General features: G+C 37.6%; 2 protein-coding genes and 1 long non-coding RNA gene across 3 annotated transcripts; all 3 read left to right on the top strand.

Moving 5' to 3' along the window:
• Positions 1 to 4,469: 4,469 nt before the first annotated feature.
• On the top strand, positions 4,470 to 4,990 carry LOC137584777 (uncharacterized). The gene has a single exon (XM_068300337.1). The coding sequence runs from the start codon at positions 4,521 to 4,523 to the stop codon at positions 4,830 to 4,832; it is 312 nt and encodes a 103-aa protein (XP_068156438.1). The 5' UTR covers positions 4,470 to 4,520; the 3' UTR covers positions 4,833 to 4,990.
• A 287-nt stretch (positions 4,991 to 5,277) lies between these two features.
• LOC137584779 (uncharacterized) lies at positions 5,278 to 6,128 on the top strand. Its single transcript, XR_011033500.1, has 3 exons — positions 5,278 to 5,418; positions 5,578 to 5,924; positions 5,996 to 6,128. It is a non-coding gene; the product is annotated as an uncharacterized lncRNA (long non-coding RNA).
• A 5,358-nt stretch (positions 6,129 to 11,486) lies between these two features.
• Eh (Eclosion hormone) lies at positions 11,487 to 13,909 on the top strand. The gene is made up of 3 exons (XM_068300338.1): positions 11,487 to 11,575; positions 13,296 to 13,418; positions 13,494 to 13,909. The coding sequence occupies exons 2-3, from the start codon at positions 13,301 to 13,303 to the stop codon at positions 13,676 to 13,678; spliced, it is 303 nt and encodes a 100-aa protein (XP_068156439.1). The 5' UTR covers positions 11,487 to 11,575; positions 13,296 to 13,300; the 3' UTR covers positions 13,679 to 13,909.
• Position 13,910: the final 1 nt, after the last annotated feature.

The following is a 13,910-nucleotide window of genomic DNA, read 5'->3' as shown; positions in this document are numbered from 1 at the left end:
CCAAACTTTTATTTTTTTGCCAAATCACTTAACCAACTTCTGGGGGCATACATTGCATTAGTTTTATTTGTGCAGCGCTTAAAAACGCATTGCACTTCAAAAGCAAATCAATTGAATTGACGCAATGTTGCCAGGATAACTTTGACTGCAGGAGTTGCAGCAGCAGCAGCTGAATAAAAGCTACCAAAGGACCCTCTACTTATCTTATTGTTGCGCTCAAACTTTTATAAACTTTGAGTGCCCATTGAAAAGTCCTTCCGATTCTGTTTCTCTTTCTGCCCCAAACTGACTTTGAGTGGCTTTTGGTGTCTTTAATCCACTTCAGGCTAGGAGTCAGTCTAACTAACTAACTAACTAACTAACTAACTGCTCACAAAGTATCTGCTCCCAGGGGCACAAAGTCGACATAATCAGTTTGCATATTCAAGCTTCAAGAGTTTTTTTTGTAAGTAAAAGTAACCATTGACTTTTTCTCTTTGACTTTGACCCGCAGACCAAATGACTAAATTTAAATTAAAGCTACCAGCTATTTGCATGAGAATTCGTTTTAGATTAACCACTGTTTGCTGTTTTTCTCTAACTTTTTAATTTTTAAGTTTTTAAAAGCTAAAAAGTTATGACTTTTGCCTTTCAGTCTTAAGATCTTTAAGTGCAATTTGAATTAATTTGCAATGCAGAATTGAAAATGAACGAACTAATATTTCCTCTTAGACTTGTGTATATATGTTTATGTATTAAAAGGGGGAGCATTTTCATTTAGCATTTGTTTATGTAAGTAAAATTTATATTTTTCAGGTCACACATCGAGCAAAGTGAAATAAATATTTAATTTGTTTTAAATGGAAACATCAGCAACGGAAACTATCAATTGAAAATCATTGCTTATGACCTTTCTCTTGGAAATGAATTTCATGATTGATCAACCACAACCACATATAGATATGTAGAAATATAAATTCAAAGAAACGTTCAAAACATTTCCATTACCAAGCTGAATACGCTGACAAAACATACGCATACGCCAGATATGCCAGCAGCTTCTGTGGGAGCTGTAATTAAATGCCATACACAAAAAGAAAATCACTTCTCAGCACATGCATGCATACATATTTATATGCTCCATGTTGATGATGATGATGATGATGATGATGATGATTTTCATTTAGTTAGACTATTACAAAGACAACACAAAGCAAACTGCAGCTGACAGCATGTTAATATTTATGAAATTTTCACAACAAACAATATCAAACTGGAGGAAAAATAAATACTGCAGGCATAACCGTATTATAAAATGCAATCGAAGCCTTTACACACACACACACACACACATGCATCGGTGGCCAGTGGCCAAAGGGGGAAAGGGTGGGGGTGATAAGTTTTGTTGGGTTTTGTTGTCTGCACGTGCCAAGCCAAAGGACATTGTGACCGATATGCAAAAGTACCAACCAACTACAACAGAGCACAGCAGCAAAGGATATGCTGACATTGTCCTTAGACTTTTACCTGTGATATTTTGTGAAATGCCAAAGGAAAACACAATTTCCCATTTGAAGCTGAAATAGACCTTGAAGGCAAGCAGAGAGATAGAAAGATGCAGAGACGAAGGACATCATCTGCACATACTCGTATAAACAGGATTATATGTCTCCAGGGAGAGGTTATGTAAGCAAGCTTCCGTTGTAAATTGATTTCGCAGCAAACCGGACACACACACACACACAGCCACACACAAAATGAAAAGGATTTTATCAACTTATTGTTCCAGGGGTTGATAGATATGATGCATACACACACACACACACACGCATAGACATCCCATACAGAGATCAATGTATGTATGCTTGGCTCACCTGAACGAATCTAAAACTATATCCATCCCCTACCCATTTAGTTAGTATAAACACTAAAGTAACTGAATATTTTATATACATACATATATAGAGAAGCATACGAAACAAAACCAAAAAAAAGGAATACACAACAAAAGCAAGCAACAGAGAAAAGAAAACAATGTGAATACACGAATGTTTAGATAGAAATGTTTTGCGTTTGTTGTTTTTAGTAAAGGGATGTGCAAATATTTTTAATTTTGACATGGCTCTGATTTCATTGTCGAAACCCAGAAAGCATAAGTTACATAGCTGCCATTGTTCGAGCGTTTCCATTTATTTATTTATTATACCCTTCCAAATGAAGTAACTAATAGCTTTTACCTAAAAGTAGGCAACACAAATTGAGAGCAAAAATTACCCTTCTGTGGTCAAGCGAGTTTGAATCGACTCTCTTGACGACTCTTTCAGCCTATTTTATAAGGTTTATATATTAGTCAACTGATTTAAGTTATCAATGCATTTGAGACAAACCCCAAAATTCACTTTTTTTGCGCTTTTTCTCCTCTCTTATTTATTTAATACAATCTAAGAACACAATTGATTACATATGTAAATAGAAGTGTATTAAAAGTACGGCTTGAAGGCATGGCTATTTCGCTCCTTTTTTTGTTAAATTGTAGACAAGTTTTTTACTTTCTTTTTGGTTGGCTGGTTCGTTTCGCTTTGACAATTATCAAATGCCAACAGCGGGGACAGGGCCTTGATATTGATGTCCTTTGAAGTGTTTTCAATTAGTTTGCATTTTCGCTTGTCCTATGGGTTTTTCTCTCTTTTTATATGTATATGTATATATTTTTTTTTTTTTGCAATTCATGTATTTCTTGACTATAAAGACTTGGTAGGACACATTAATAAAACAGCGACAGTGGCTGGGCATGGGATGCCTCCATGTTGACGAAGCCAACGAGACATCCAGAGTCGTCAACTAATTGAACGAGCCAAATTCAGTATGTGCAGAAAGCGAGTAGAGAAGAGAATAGAATAGAATAGAAGAAAGAGTTTGAGAGAGAGAGAGAAGGGGCAGGGGCAAAGTCAAAAGCTTGTCTGCATGTGTGCCAAATTGGCATTCAGTTGGATTAGCCAGTGTTCCAGTAGCCCGTTTGTCATTCCCGTTTCGCCTTTTGACAACCAACTGCGAACAGGTGGCCCTTGGGGGCAGGTTGAACATTTACCTGAAGTGCTTTAACTTTTTCCTCGCCTCTCCCCAGTTGGTCATAAATATTTGTGTTCGTCGCTAATTCGAGTGAGGCATCTGTGTTTGTGTGTGTCCAGTTGTGATCTTTGACTTGGTTTTATGCATAAATTTTAGCCGGCCCTTCCATCATCCAAGTCAAACCCTATTCACAGGCATCTCTTACCATCCTCTGCCGGACTATCAACATAATTTACTTGGACTTCCGTTTTATATAGTAAATGCTCCTACTCCGGCAGCTCGGTAGAATGCATATTTTATGCCTTTTATCATAATTTATGCGTTGATATAGCAAATGCATAAAATTAAATTCAATTCAGACACACACACACACACACACACACAATACACAGTGAAACAGACAAATGCACTAATATGTATTATCCTGCCGCATTATGTTTGGAAATTGCGCAGCTTTGGTCAATGCATTCAAATTTGATTTAATGTAATGCGCTCTCGGTCACGCCCAGCTCCGCCTTTAATCCGAACCCAACCACCCACTAGTTTTTGTCGGACTGCAAATGATGGCAGGCAAAATTTACATAAATTACATATAATATGTTGCAATTAGATACGTAAATATTTAAGCTGCAGATAAATATGTACAAAAAATTGTGCCAACACAAATATCCAGACTCTGACATTTTGGCATTTGGTCTCGAAACTTGCTCCCTGAAAATCTATTTAATTAAGAAGTCAGCTAACTTCAGCCCCATCCCTTCAGCTCCATTTCGTCTCTATTCCACGCTTTGACTTTATTGAATTCGCTGGGGCAATAAAAATTTATTTTCATCCTACAACATTGTGGCCCATAAAACGCAAAACGTGGCCAAGCGACGGCAAGTAGAAACTGGCAAAATAGAAGAGAGCGAGAGAAAAAAAACTTTCTTCAGAGGAGAATGAGAACAAAAACGGATGATTTTATCACGGCCAGCAGTTTTTCAGCTTGAACTACGAGAGCGATGGCCTTTTTTTATTCAATTTGTGAGCTTCATTCAAATTGTTGGCCCAAAAAAAATGGTTGGCCGCCTTTTGAACTTTTTGGCATTGTTTGGCAGCGTATTATTAGGTTTGCAAATCGCCATTATGTAGCCTTTTGAGTCAGTAAAAAGGGATATATACGAGCTGATAACCCGACTAGTATACACTCGATAATGCTCGGAGACCAAACGAGAGCTGACTGAAATTTAATGTAGATTTGTCAAATGTATCATACACCAACTGTTATCTGTTTGTCAAAGCTTAAGAACAACCCTCGTATTCAATTACGGAATGGAATGAATGAACGAATGAGCTGGCAAAATACTCTCCTGTGGTAATGTTTTGTGGTCCCCCAAGCATAACTAAGATTGTAAATTTTGCACAAAACCAAAGCATTTGTTGATATTTGTTTCACTTGAAAACACAAAATCGAAAATATATTTCTTATTTTAATGGCTCTCATTTACCATGATCGAACTATTCGCAATACTTACGAACTGGTACTGGCTGCCCTAGGAGAAATCTCACACGCCGCAACCATTCAGGAAGTGGGCCGCTTGGTGAGCATCAAAACGGGCTTTCCGCCTGCTGTTTGTCATAAAAACATAAAGGAGGCCCTGGAAGAGGGCTTGGTCAATAAAACCATTCGACAAATTGGTGAACTCTACTATGCTGTGCCACCAAAACCGCCCAAGTTGAAATCCAAGCCCAAAGTCAAGGCAGAGCAGCAACCAAAACCGAAAGCAAAACGAAATCCTAAGTGAACGACCAACAGCTGTGATAATTAATTCATAATTCTGGCAAGTATCAGTGCAGAGCAGAAGCCTGAGAGGGCCACGAGTGCAATGCAAACACTTTATTAAAATTAAAATTTATCTAAATTGCAATGGCAAGCCATTTTGGCCGCAAAGTACTTAAGCAACTTCGTCGTCTTGTCTGACAATCACAATATGATGAGGGTGGTGCAAAAACAAAAGGCTGAGTGGCTTAAAAAGGGGGAATCGGCTTATGGGGCTGGTGTAACTGCATCTTGTTGCAGGCATACTCCTTCAGTTTGTCTGTCTGCCTAACAGTCAGTCAGTCAACGGAGTCAGTCAGACGTCAGGCATACCTTGTCGTCTGCTTGTTGAGCGTTGAAATTGAAAGCTTGTCTTCTTGCTACGGCTTAGCCAGGTGCTGACTGTCTTTGGTGGGGGGCAACACTGGAAAAGGAGACCAAGGATGTGTCACTTTGATTTATTATTTTCGACAATTTCTCTTCCCGGTGACGGCGACGGCAACGGCCTCAGCCTGACTCACACATTGCACTTGCGGCAAAGCAAACGGAGATGAAGAAGGAAGTAACTGCAAGTGAGTTTATATGTATGTGCGAATGTGTATGCATCTGTGTGCGGTTAGCAGCTCGTGCACAATTTTTCATTTCCTATCCAAGGTTTTTTTTGTTGCCGTTTTCCCCTTTTCTTCTTTGGTGCTTCACGTTTTTATCTCATTTATTTATTTTACAATTAGACAAAGTGAAGTGCACTTCCCGGGACAGAGAGGGAGAGCAGCAGCAGCAGCAGCTGCTGGCACAGAGGGTTGCCCCGATGGCATACGAGACATTGATACATATCTGTGATGAAGTCTTGTTTTGGCTTTAAATCAAAAGCAAAGAAAGATTTTAGGCCAAAATATGCTTAAAATTACCATTAAGGGCTTAAGTGGGGCTGAGCTCGGCAAAAGCAATAATCATAAATGTGGGCCTAGACCATCGCGAACCACCTTGGCCAGAAACTTTTCACATCGACTGATGCTGGGGCATGTTGGCCCAAAACAAATGGCAAATGGTCCCGGCCAAAGAAACACTTAAGCGCTAGGTAAGTGAAAACTCAAATAAAAAAAGGCATCGTGGCATCTCAGGAAAAACTTTTACAATGCGCACGCGAAGGACGCCAAACAAAAAGAAACGAAACACACACACAAAAAGAAGGACGACGACGTGTTGGAAGTTGCCCAAGTTACTTGAAGGCTATTTTTGGGTAAATGGCAGCAAGCGGGAAACATCAGAGAGAGAGAGAGAGAGAGTGAGTGAGTCTCACTTGCCAGATTCAATAAAGTGTCAGCCGCCAGGCTATCCTTTTTACTGGAGACTTTAATTTCGAAACGCCTAAAGCTATGCAACATTTTCTGCTGTCTGCTCTCTTTGAAGCTGCCACAAAATATTAAAATATGCCTTCTCATTGCAAAAGCTTTGACTATCAAGCAAATGCAGCTAGATTTTTAAACTTTATTGCACATTAAACAAGCAATCTTTGATTAGTTTAGTCAAGTTTACTCATTGTTGTTAGGAGACTTGGTTACTCTTTTAACCTAAAGTAAAAGCAAATCCAATTTAGAGCTTCAGATTTACATAAATAGCTTTAAATTTGTTTGTCTACTATTATTTTTATTTCTTTATAATAAAAATGTTAAGTTATATTCAAGAAATTGTCTTCAATGAGAGTTGCAATTCTCTCTATGTTTTCTTGTCTAATTTTGTTAACAATTGTCATATTGAAAGGTTAAGTTATCTGACTTTAGGTTTAAGTTGTCATAACACACAGAGAGAGAACAGCAAAAATAGAACAAATGCAAAAACAGAGAAAAAGTCAAATAGAAACTAAAGCAAAGTGCAAGTTTTCATTGCATTAGCCCCGGCTCTGACTCGGCAAACATTGAAATGTCAACGCAAAGCCACACACACACACACACACAAACACAGCTCCACACACATGGAAAAAGATTCATCAAGAAAAATTTCATATAGTCCAGCCAGCTAGTCATCTGTATGAAACTACCCTCTGACCATGCTACCCAACATACGGACTTCTTTCTGTCCACTGGACCAGTTCAAGCTCCAAAATTTTTGAAATTCGTCCCAATTTTGCTCCAATAGCTGACACATGGAGCAAAGGTACGACATATTTCGGCACTCAGGCATATTGGCACATGAGAGCAAGCTGAATAGAATGGCATGGGATCAGACTAGCAGGGGATGAAAGGTGTGAGTATGTGTGTGTGGGTGTGTGTCTAGGTTGGGGAAATAAATGGTTGACAGCTTTGCCGTGGTATGCATTTTGGACACCTTCCCACTGCACTCTCCGCTCCGCTTCGGCACCTTTTTTAACATCAACCCAATTTATGTTGTATTTGTTAATTAACAAACGTTGCCATGGGATTTAGGCCAACGGCATTCTAGGCCACCCGATAAAGCCTGGAAAATGCTAAAAATTTATTAACTGACAGCATTTAGTGAGACTTCATCAACGAAAATGATCAGCAATTTAAAAAAAAAATAATAATTTTCGGTTTATGGTTTATTTAATTTGCGGTTTTTGAGTCTAAATGACAAGCACTTTGCAGCAAATTAAAATAGTTTACAATTGAATTAAAGTAAATGGGCAACAAACTCAACAAAAAAAAATGTAATAAAACAAGGATGCAAATATTTCATTTGATTTTAAATGCTGCATTTACCACAAAATAGATGGCTTTGGCAAATGCATTAAACTCGATAAGTATAAACCAATATGCTCGGTCTGAAATGCAAAGCACAACTGCTAAAGGCAGCAAAAAAAAAAAAAAAAAAAAAAAAAAACCAACAACAACAAATGCATTAATAAACAAATTAATTACAGACTCCAGATAATTCAGGCATTTAAAAGCACATCAATATTAATTATGTACATTTACAACCAATGAATTTGACTTGATAAATACCTGGAAGCTAACCCCAGCCAAAAGCTGAAATATTAATAAACAAAATGTTTATTAAAAATGTTTTAAATATTTATTACAACATTTAAATATTTATGGTATGCAAATGAAAATCGATTATTTCTTTATTTTAACTGCGAAATGGGGTATGCAATGGGCTGGAAAAGTTGTTTGCTGACAAATTAATAACGTTTCGTATGCCCTTCGTGTTCTTTTTTTTTGCTCTAAAATACTTTTGATGGCAAAGAATACCTCCCTTCACAGTCCTGAACTATAAAGCACAACAAAAGTTCTTAAAGTTTGGTTTCTTTCGAAATTGGAACAAGAAAATCTAATTGAGTGTTCCCATTTGCACGGCAATCGCATAATATGCAATTATATGCCTATTTATATAGCCAAAACAGAAACCCCAAAAAGCAATTAGCAAATAAAGCAGATACAGCAAATATATTCGCACAGCATGAATCTGAAAGCAAATAAACAAAGGACAAAAACAAAAGCAGCTGCGAGTCAAATACAAAGTGAAGCAACATTAAACATGAACGATGAGGAGTTGGCAGGGCAGGGTAAACGGCAGGATTAAGACAGAAAGTGTCTGTATGTCTGTGTGTGACCGGCATAGCCCATCCATCCACCTACCTTGAAAGGCAGAAGGCACAGTGTCATTCTGTAGGCATACACCCACACACACACACATAGAGTGTACTTTGGCCTCAATGCCGCCACTTAAGCAGTGTTACGTGAGCAAGGAGACACACTCTCACACACACATATGCACACCCACACGTAAATATCTGCGGGGTAGCTTTTAATTATCTCGTTATTTTTTAATTTCCAGCATTTCACTGATTTCATTTTGAGCGGGCATCGAGCGCGACGGGTGGCCTCCATCGAGTATTCTGCTGAGTGTGCGGACTGCGAGTGGAACGTAGTGGAGTGGAGTGGAGTGAAGTGAAGTGCAAGTTGCCTTGAGATTTTCGTTTCATACAGCAGGATGAAACTAATTCTCAGCTCACGATTACGTCTTTAAGTCTTGTGCATAATTTCGTTCACGCTCTAATGACCTGGCCACTTCAAAATGGCTTTTAAAGCCCCACAAAATAAAAAAAAAAAACCGTCGTCGTCGCCGCCGGTGTAAAGTGAGCTGGAAAACAATTAAAACAGCTCAACTCAGCCCCCGAAAGCCAGGCAAGACCATTTCCACTTTTACCACCTTGTCTCAGTGCCAAGTAACTCCTTCCGTTCCTCGCTCACATTAACATCAAATTAGTTTGTGGATTAACACGTTTTTTTTCGCATGCCATGGCAAATACTGTAGATGAAGGGGGGCAGTGGGAGTGGTAGGGTTAGCTTCATTACGCATACGACAGGACGGCCTGGGCCCTTTCCCTCGTTAGTTTTGTTTAACCCATGTCCCGTGTCCTGTGTCCTGGCTGTGTGTGTGTGCAGTGAGGCAAGAAAAAGGTTTAGAGTTACTAATTATACTCTTGGCTGCATGTATTTTTGGGTCTCATAGTCAGTTAAATTTACTCTTAAAACTTTATTATTAACAAGAGCACAAGGTTGAAAACTATGCACATATTAAGGATTTATTTTCCACTTTTACACAACGAGCGTTGCCAGCTTAACTATAGATTTAAATAAATCAAGTTTTATTCAACCTGACACAAAGTTTTCTCCGGCAACAAATAGGCTTCATTGGGCTTTTGTCATGCCCGGCTAGCTGCCAATATAAGTAGGTACATACACACATATGTATATAGACTATAGATGTCTTCTATCTTGAAGCTAAAATCACTGGCACAATGAACATATTGTGTGGCAACAAAACCAAAACGAAAAGCAAAAAAAAAAAAAGGACTAAGGAAAGATAAAAAATTTAATGCTTACGTGCCTGAAATATGTAGCTGGAGTTCACAAAAGAAGCGAATGCAATGTATGGTGATGCTAGTAACAAAGTTCATAAATAAAGCCCCGATTCAACCAAGTTGGCTTGGCCTGGCTTGGCTTGGCTTGGCTTGGCTTAAAATAAAAGTTCTACGTATGTATGTAGTAGTAGAAAAAATTGCTATAAAAATTGCTGCGCTATGGGTAAAATCGTTTACTGATTTACTCCCTGTTCTGTGGCAAGTGTGTGGAGGTGGAGTGTGCAATGAATTGAAGCTGCTGCTGCAACTAATAAAAGTTTTCGCCATTCGATGGCGTTGATGTTGGCATGCCAATACTTTCAATGTGGCAGCACACCCACAAGCCCTTGTCTGCCACGCACACTCACACTCACTTTCAACCTGGCCAACGGTGGAAATGTTTGCTGTTGTGGCTTTTTGGCCAACAAGGAACAAGTAAAAGGCTGGCAACAATTTTTGGGCCAAACGTTCAGTGCGCAAACAAAAAAACGAAAACTTAATTTGGCCAACACTTTAATAATGAGTTTTCTATTGAAGAGAGATTGATTGCCACTAAAATACGTCCTTGAAGGATTTGTGCAAAGAAGAAGTTCAAAACATTTCAATTCATATTTTATTTCTCAACTGTTTTTCTCAAAATATTTTTCTCTATTTATTTTGGTTTACTCTTTCACTTTCTACCAGTTGCCTTGCAATTTTAAATTTTCCGTTGCGAACTGCTTAATCAACTGCTTGACTAAAACTGCTTTGTCAATTTTTGTGAGCTGCCAGATGTGGTAAAAAATAAACTCATTTTGAGTCCGTTAAATTCAACTATAGAAATTTCAACAAATAATATGCTACGCGTACGCACAACAAAACCAATGTTCAAGAATAAGATTTTTGCAATTGTTCAAAAATTAAACGTTATAATATTCATCACAAAGAGATACCACAAATCAGACCTAATCGAATCAAATAAAAGTCCTGTTCACTGAACTAATTATGTTTTGATATAAATACATAATTATTTTGTTTTTATGAACTGAATTTCACAATGAAACTAAGAAATAAAACGAGAAAGCAGCTTTCTTTGGCTGAAAATTTCAATCCCTATTTTAAAATCGTCAGTTTCTTTAATATATTAATCAGTAATAATGTTCTAAATTTCTACTAATTGTACGAAAATTCTCAATAAAGTAAGCTTTTCGATAATTTAATTTTTCCCACTGAAGTTTCCAAAGAGAAAAACCATTAAAGTACAATTCTACAGTGATACTGTATGCTTTGAAACGCTAATCTAATTCTTATAATGATTTATTTTACTAAGTGAAACTTTTCCATTTACAGCCTCGATTAGAATAATACATAAAGGAGGAAATGAATTGGCTGCCGTGTTTAGCCACTATTAATCCGTATTTTTAAGCAACTATCCAAGATTATGCAGTTAAGAAGTTTGATTTCCTGTTCGTACTTACTATTGACTCTGCTCTATAGCTGCCACCGAAAAAAAAGAAATAATAAAAGTAATACTTAAAAAGAAACGCAATTAAACTGGCTAAGTAACATCCAGTGGCAGTGTCAGTGGCACCGCTGTGAAAACCACTCAAGAAAGTGTCTATCGACCGCCAGCGGAAGTGACTTTTCGCCAGCCTGCTCCCCATACGAGTATTCAATTAGATGTGTTTTGTTTAGCTCAGTTAAATTGATTAATTCGCCTGACAATTCCCAATCCGTATGTTTGTATAAATACGACAAGAACTCTGCAATCCGACACAGAGTCGTTCTAGAACCAGTTTTCAGCAAACAAACTTGTTGCCAACGGCAAACATCGCGCCCACACCCGTGTCTAGAGCAAAGAAAAAAACCGAAAAACCAAACTACCGGTAAGTCTTGACATCGAGTACTATTCCATGTACGTCATCAACGGATCACTTAGCCAAAAAAAGCTTAGCTTATTCTCAAGTGTCACGCCCACAAAGTGGCTGCTATGACGTATTTTGATGTATGTGTAAATCAAAGCGAGATCGATCAGCATTACTCATAAGATGGCGCGTGTTGGCTATTAGTTAGGAAACAAACAAATTGCATAAAATTAGCATAACTTTAAATTTTCCCACGATACATATTTGTAAAGTTTTTAGTTTGTTGATCATTTTTGTTCTTGTTGTTGTTGTGTTTCATTTTATTGACATTTTTTAAAAGTGCGACACCCCAAAAACCAGTTAAAGGCATGGCTTTAGGGTCTGCGTGTCCGGTTGGAGTTGCTCTTGGGGGGCTGAGACTGAAACCAGACAGACAAAAGAGCTTCAGGCCAGCCAACTGCTGCTGCTCCGTTCTACGTTTTACAATATTTTTACTGCAATCACAGCGCCATTAATTTACAACCGATCGCCGCATATAATTTGCATTAATTATAAACAGATATGTAGTTTTTTTTCTTTGGAATAAGGGGATCAGTAAGAGTTCGGCGATTGATACTTCCTGCTAAATATGTATTACTTTCTCTGCAGTTTTCTTTAAAATGCCATTTTTTTTAACATTTTGTTCTTGAAAATGGGGGAAATTTTTCTCTCCAATAACTTAAATGTGAATATCAATTAGATAGTTAGAAAGCAATTACATCAAATTATACATAAATTCTTGTTAGAACTAAAATTGGAATGGCCTTTCATTAGATCTTCTTTTTAAATAAACGAAAACAACAAAATATTTAGCTAAATTTATCTATATCGAAGTTTCTATACACTTTTCTTTACTCACTTATTTCTCACTTATTTTTTAAATCAAATTTGCTGAAAGCAATTTCCTCTTTATCGACCTTCTCTTAAGTTTTTCACCAATTTTAAGATTTATTCAAGTACTTGTCATCAATTCTTTCTTTACTTTATTTATAACGATGTATAATTTTGGTCATCATCGATGTATCCGCTTTATGGCAAGGGTATTAAACAAATATCCCATTAAATTAGTTTTCGGATCAGTTTCTTTGATCAATCGTAATTGGTAGCAGGTAGTTAATTTATACATTTTAACACTATTCAACGCATTCCATAAATAATTCATAATTTTCTAGTTTAATGCCCAACACAAAAATGAATATCGTAAAATGCTAAATTGATAATTATGTAAAAATGGGAATAACAACAAAATGGCTCACAATTATAGTACGAATTGAAGTTAAAGTTTTTTTTTTTTTTGCGTAGCACACACAACACACAGAGACTTGTAAATTTGCATACGTTTAGCAAACATATTGAAATTGATTTTTTTTATTTGTATTTTTATATTATTGAATTTGTATTGATTTCGCTTTTGTTTGAAAAGAGAAGAGAAAAAAGATCTGACGTACTTTAGCGCCACTTGGGCTGGACCGTCTGCGCTCCCAGAGACCCCCAGACCGAGAAGCAGACAGAGACCGAGACCGAGACCGGCTTCGGATGTTGTTTTGTTGTTGTTGTTTCTTTCTCATCTGCGATTGGGTTTTTTGTATAAAATAAAAAGACAAACGAGCAATATTAATTATTTCTGCTTTGCACTTGGAGCACAACGGATCTGAATCTTTTAATAGAAAATAAAGGCCTATACCATCTTAACTATTCTTAGCCATCATGTACTCTTCAAAGATAAACACACTGATGACCATTCTGTTGCTGAGCTATTGCATTCTAAGCTTAATGGATGCCGGCGAAGCCCTTCCCTCCATTGGACACTATGGCAAGCGTTTTGGTAAATGATCTCACTCAACTTACAAATGTGTAATTCCATTGATCTTAACGGTATATTTTTCTATATATTCAACAGATCCCATGGGTGGCATCGATTTCATACAGATTTGCCTCAACAATTGTGCCCAGTGCAAGAAGATGTTCGGCGATTACTTCCAGGGCCAGACCTGTGCCGAATCCTGTCTCAAGTTCAAAGGCAAAGCCATACCCGATTGCGAAGATATTGGCTCCATAGCACCATTTCTGAATGCTCTCGAGTAGAGAGAAGTGGCGACAAAGACGATGAGTTGAGATGGGATGTATGTATATGTGGATTGTATATATGTATATGTGGATGTGGATTTTATGACCAGTGACTCACGGATGCTGATTTGGGTCAATGCGATGCTCAACACGAAACGATCTTGGCTGTCGACAACTGACTTTGGCTAAAATACGCAAAACTTTTACGACTTTGACTAATTCTCTGGGGGCATTCCATGTCCAACTCAAG

This window comes from Drosophila tropicalis, unplaced genomic scaffold (genome assembly GCF_018151085.1).
Source record: "Drosophila tropicalis isolate 14030-0801.00 unplaced genomic scaffold, ASM1815108v1 contig_878, whole genome shotgun sequence".
Lineage (NCBI taxonomy): Eukaryota > Metazoa > Arthropoda > Insecta > Diptera > Drosophilidae > Drosophila > Drosophila tropicalis.
The sequence above is the reverse complement of the archived record's forward strand: the minus strand, read 5'-3'. Positions and strand labels throughout refer to the sequence as shown.

Coding starts and splice junctions, on each gene's coding strand:
- LOC137584777 (XM_068300337.1), top strand. CDS start 4,521: ATGGCTCTCATTTACCATGATCGAACTATTCGCAATACTTACGAACTG.
- Eh (XM_068300338.1), top strand. CDS start 13,301: ATGTACTCTTCAAAGATAAACACACTGATGACCATTCTGTTGCTGAGC. Junction 13,419..13,493: donor ACACTATGGCAAGCGTTTTG/GTAAATGATCTC, acceptor TATATTCAACAG/ATCCCATGGGTGGCATCGAT.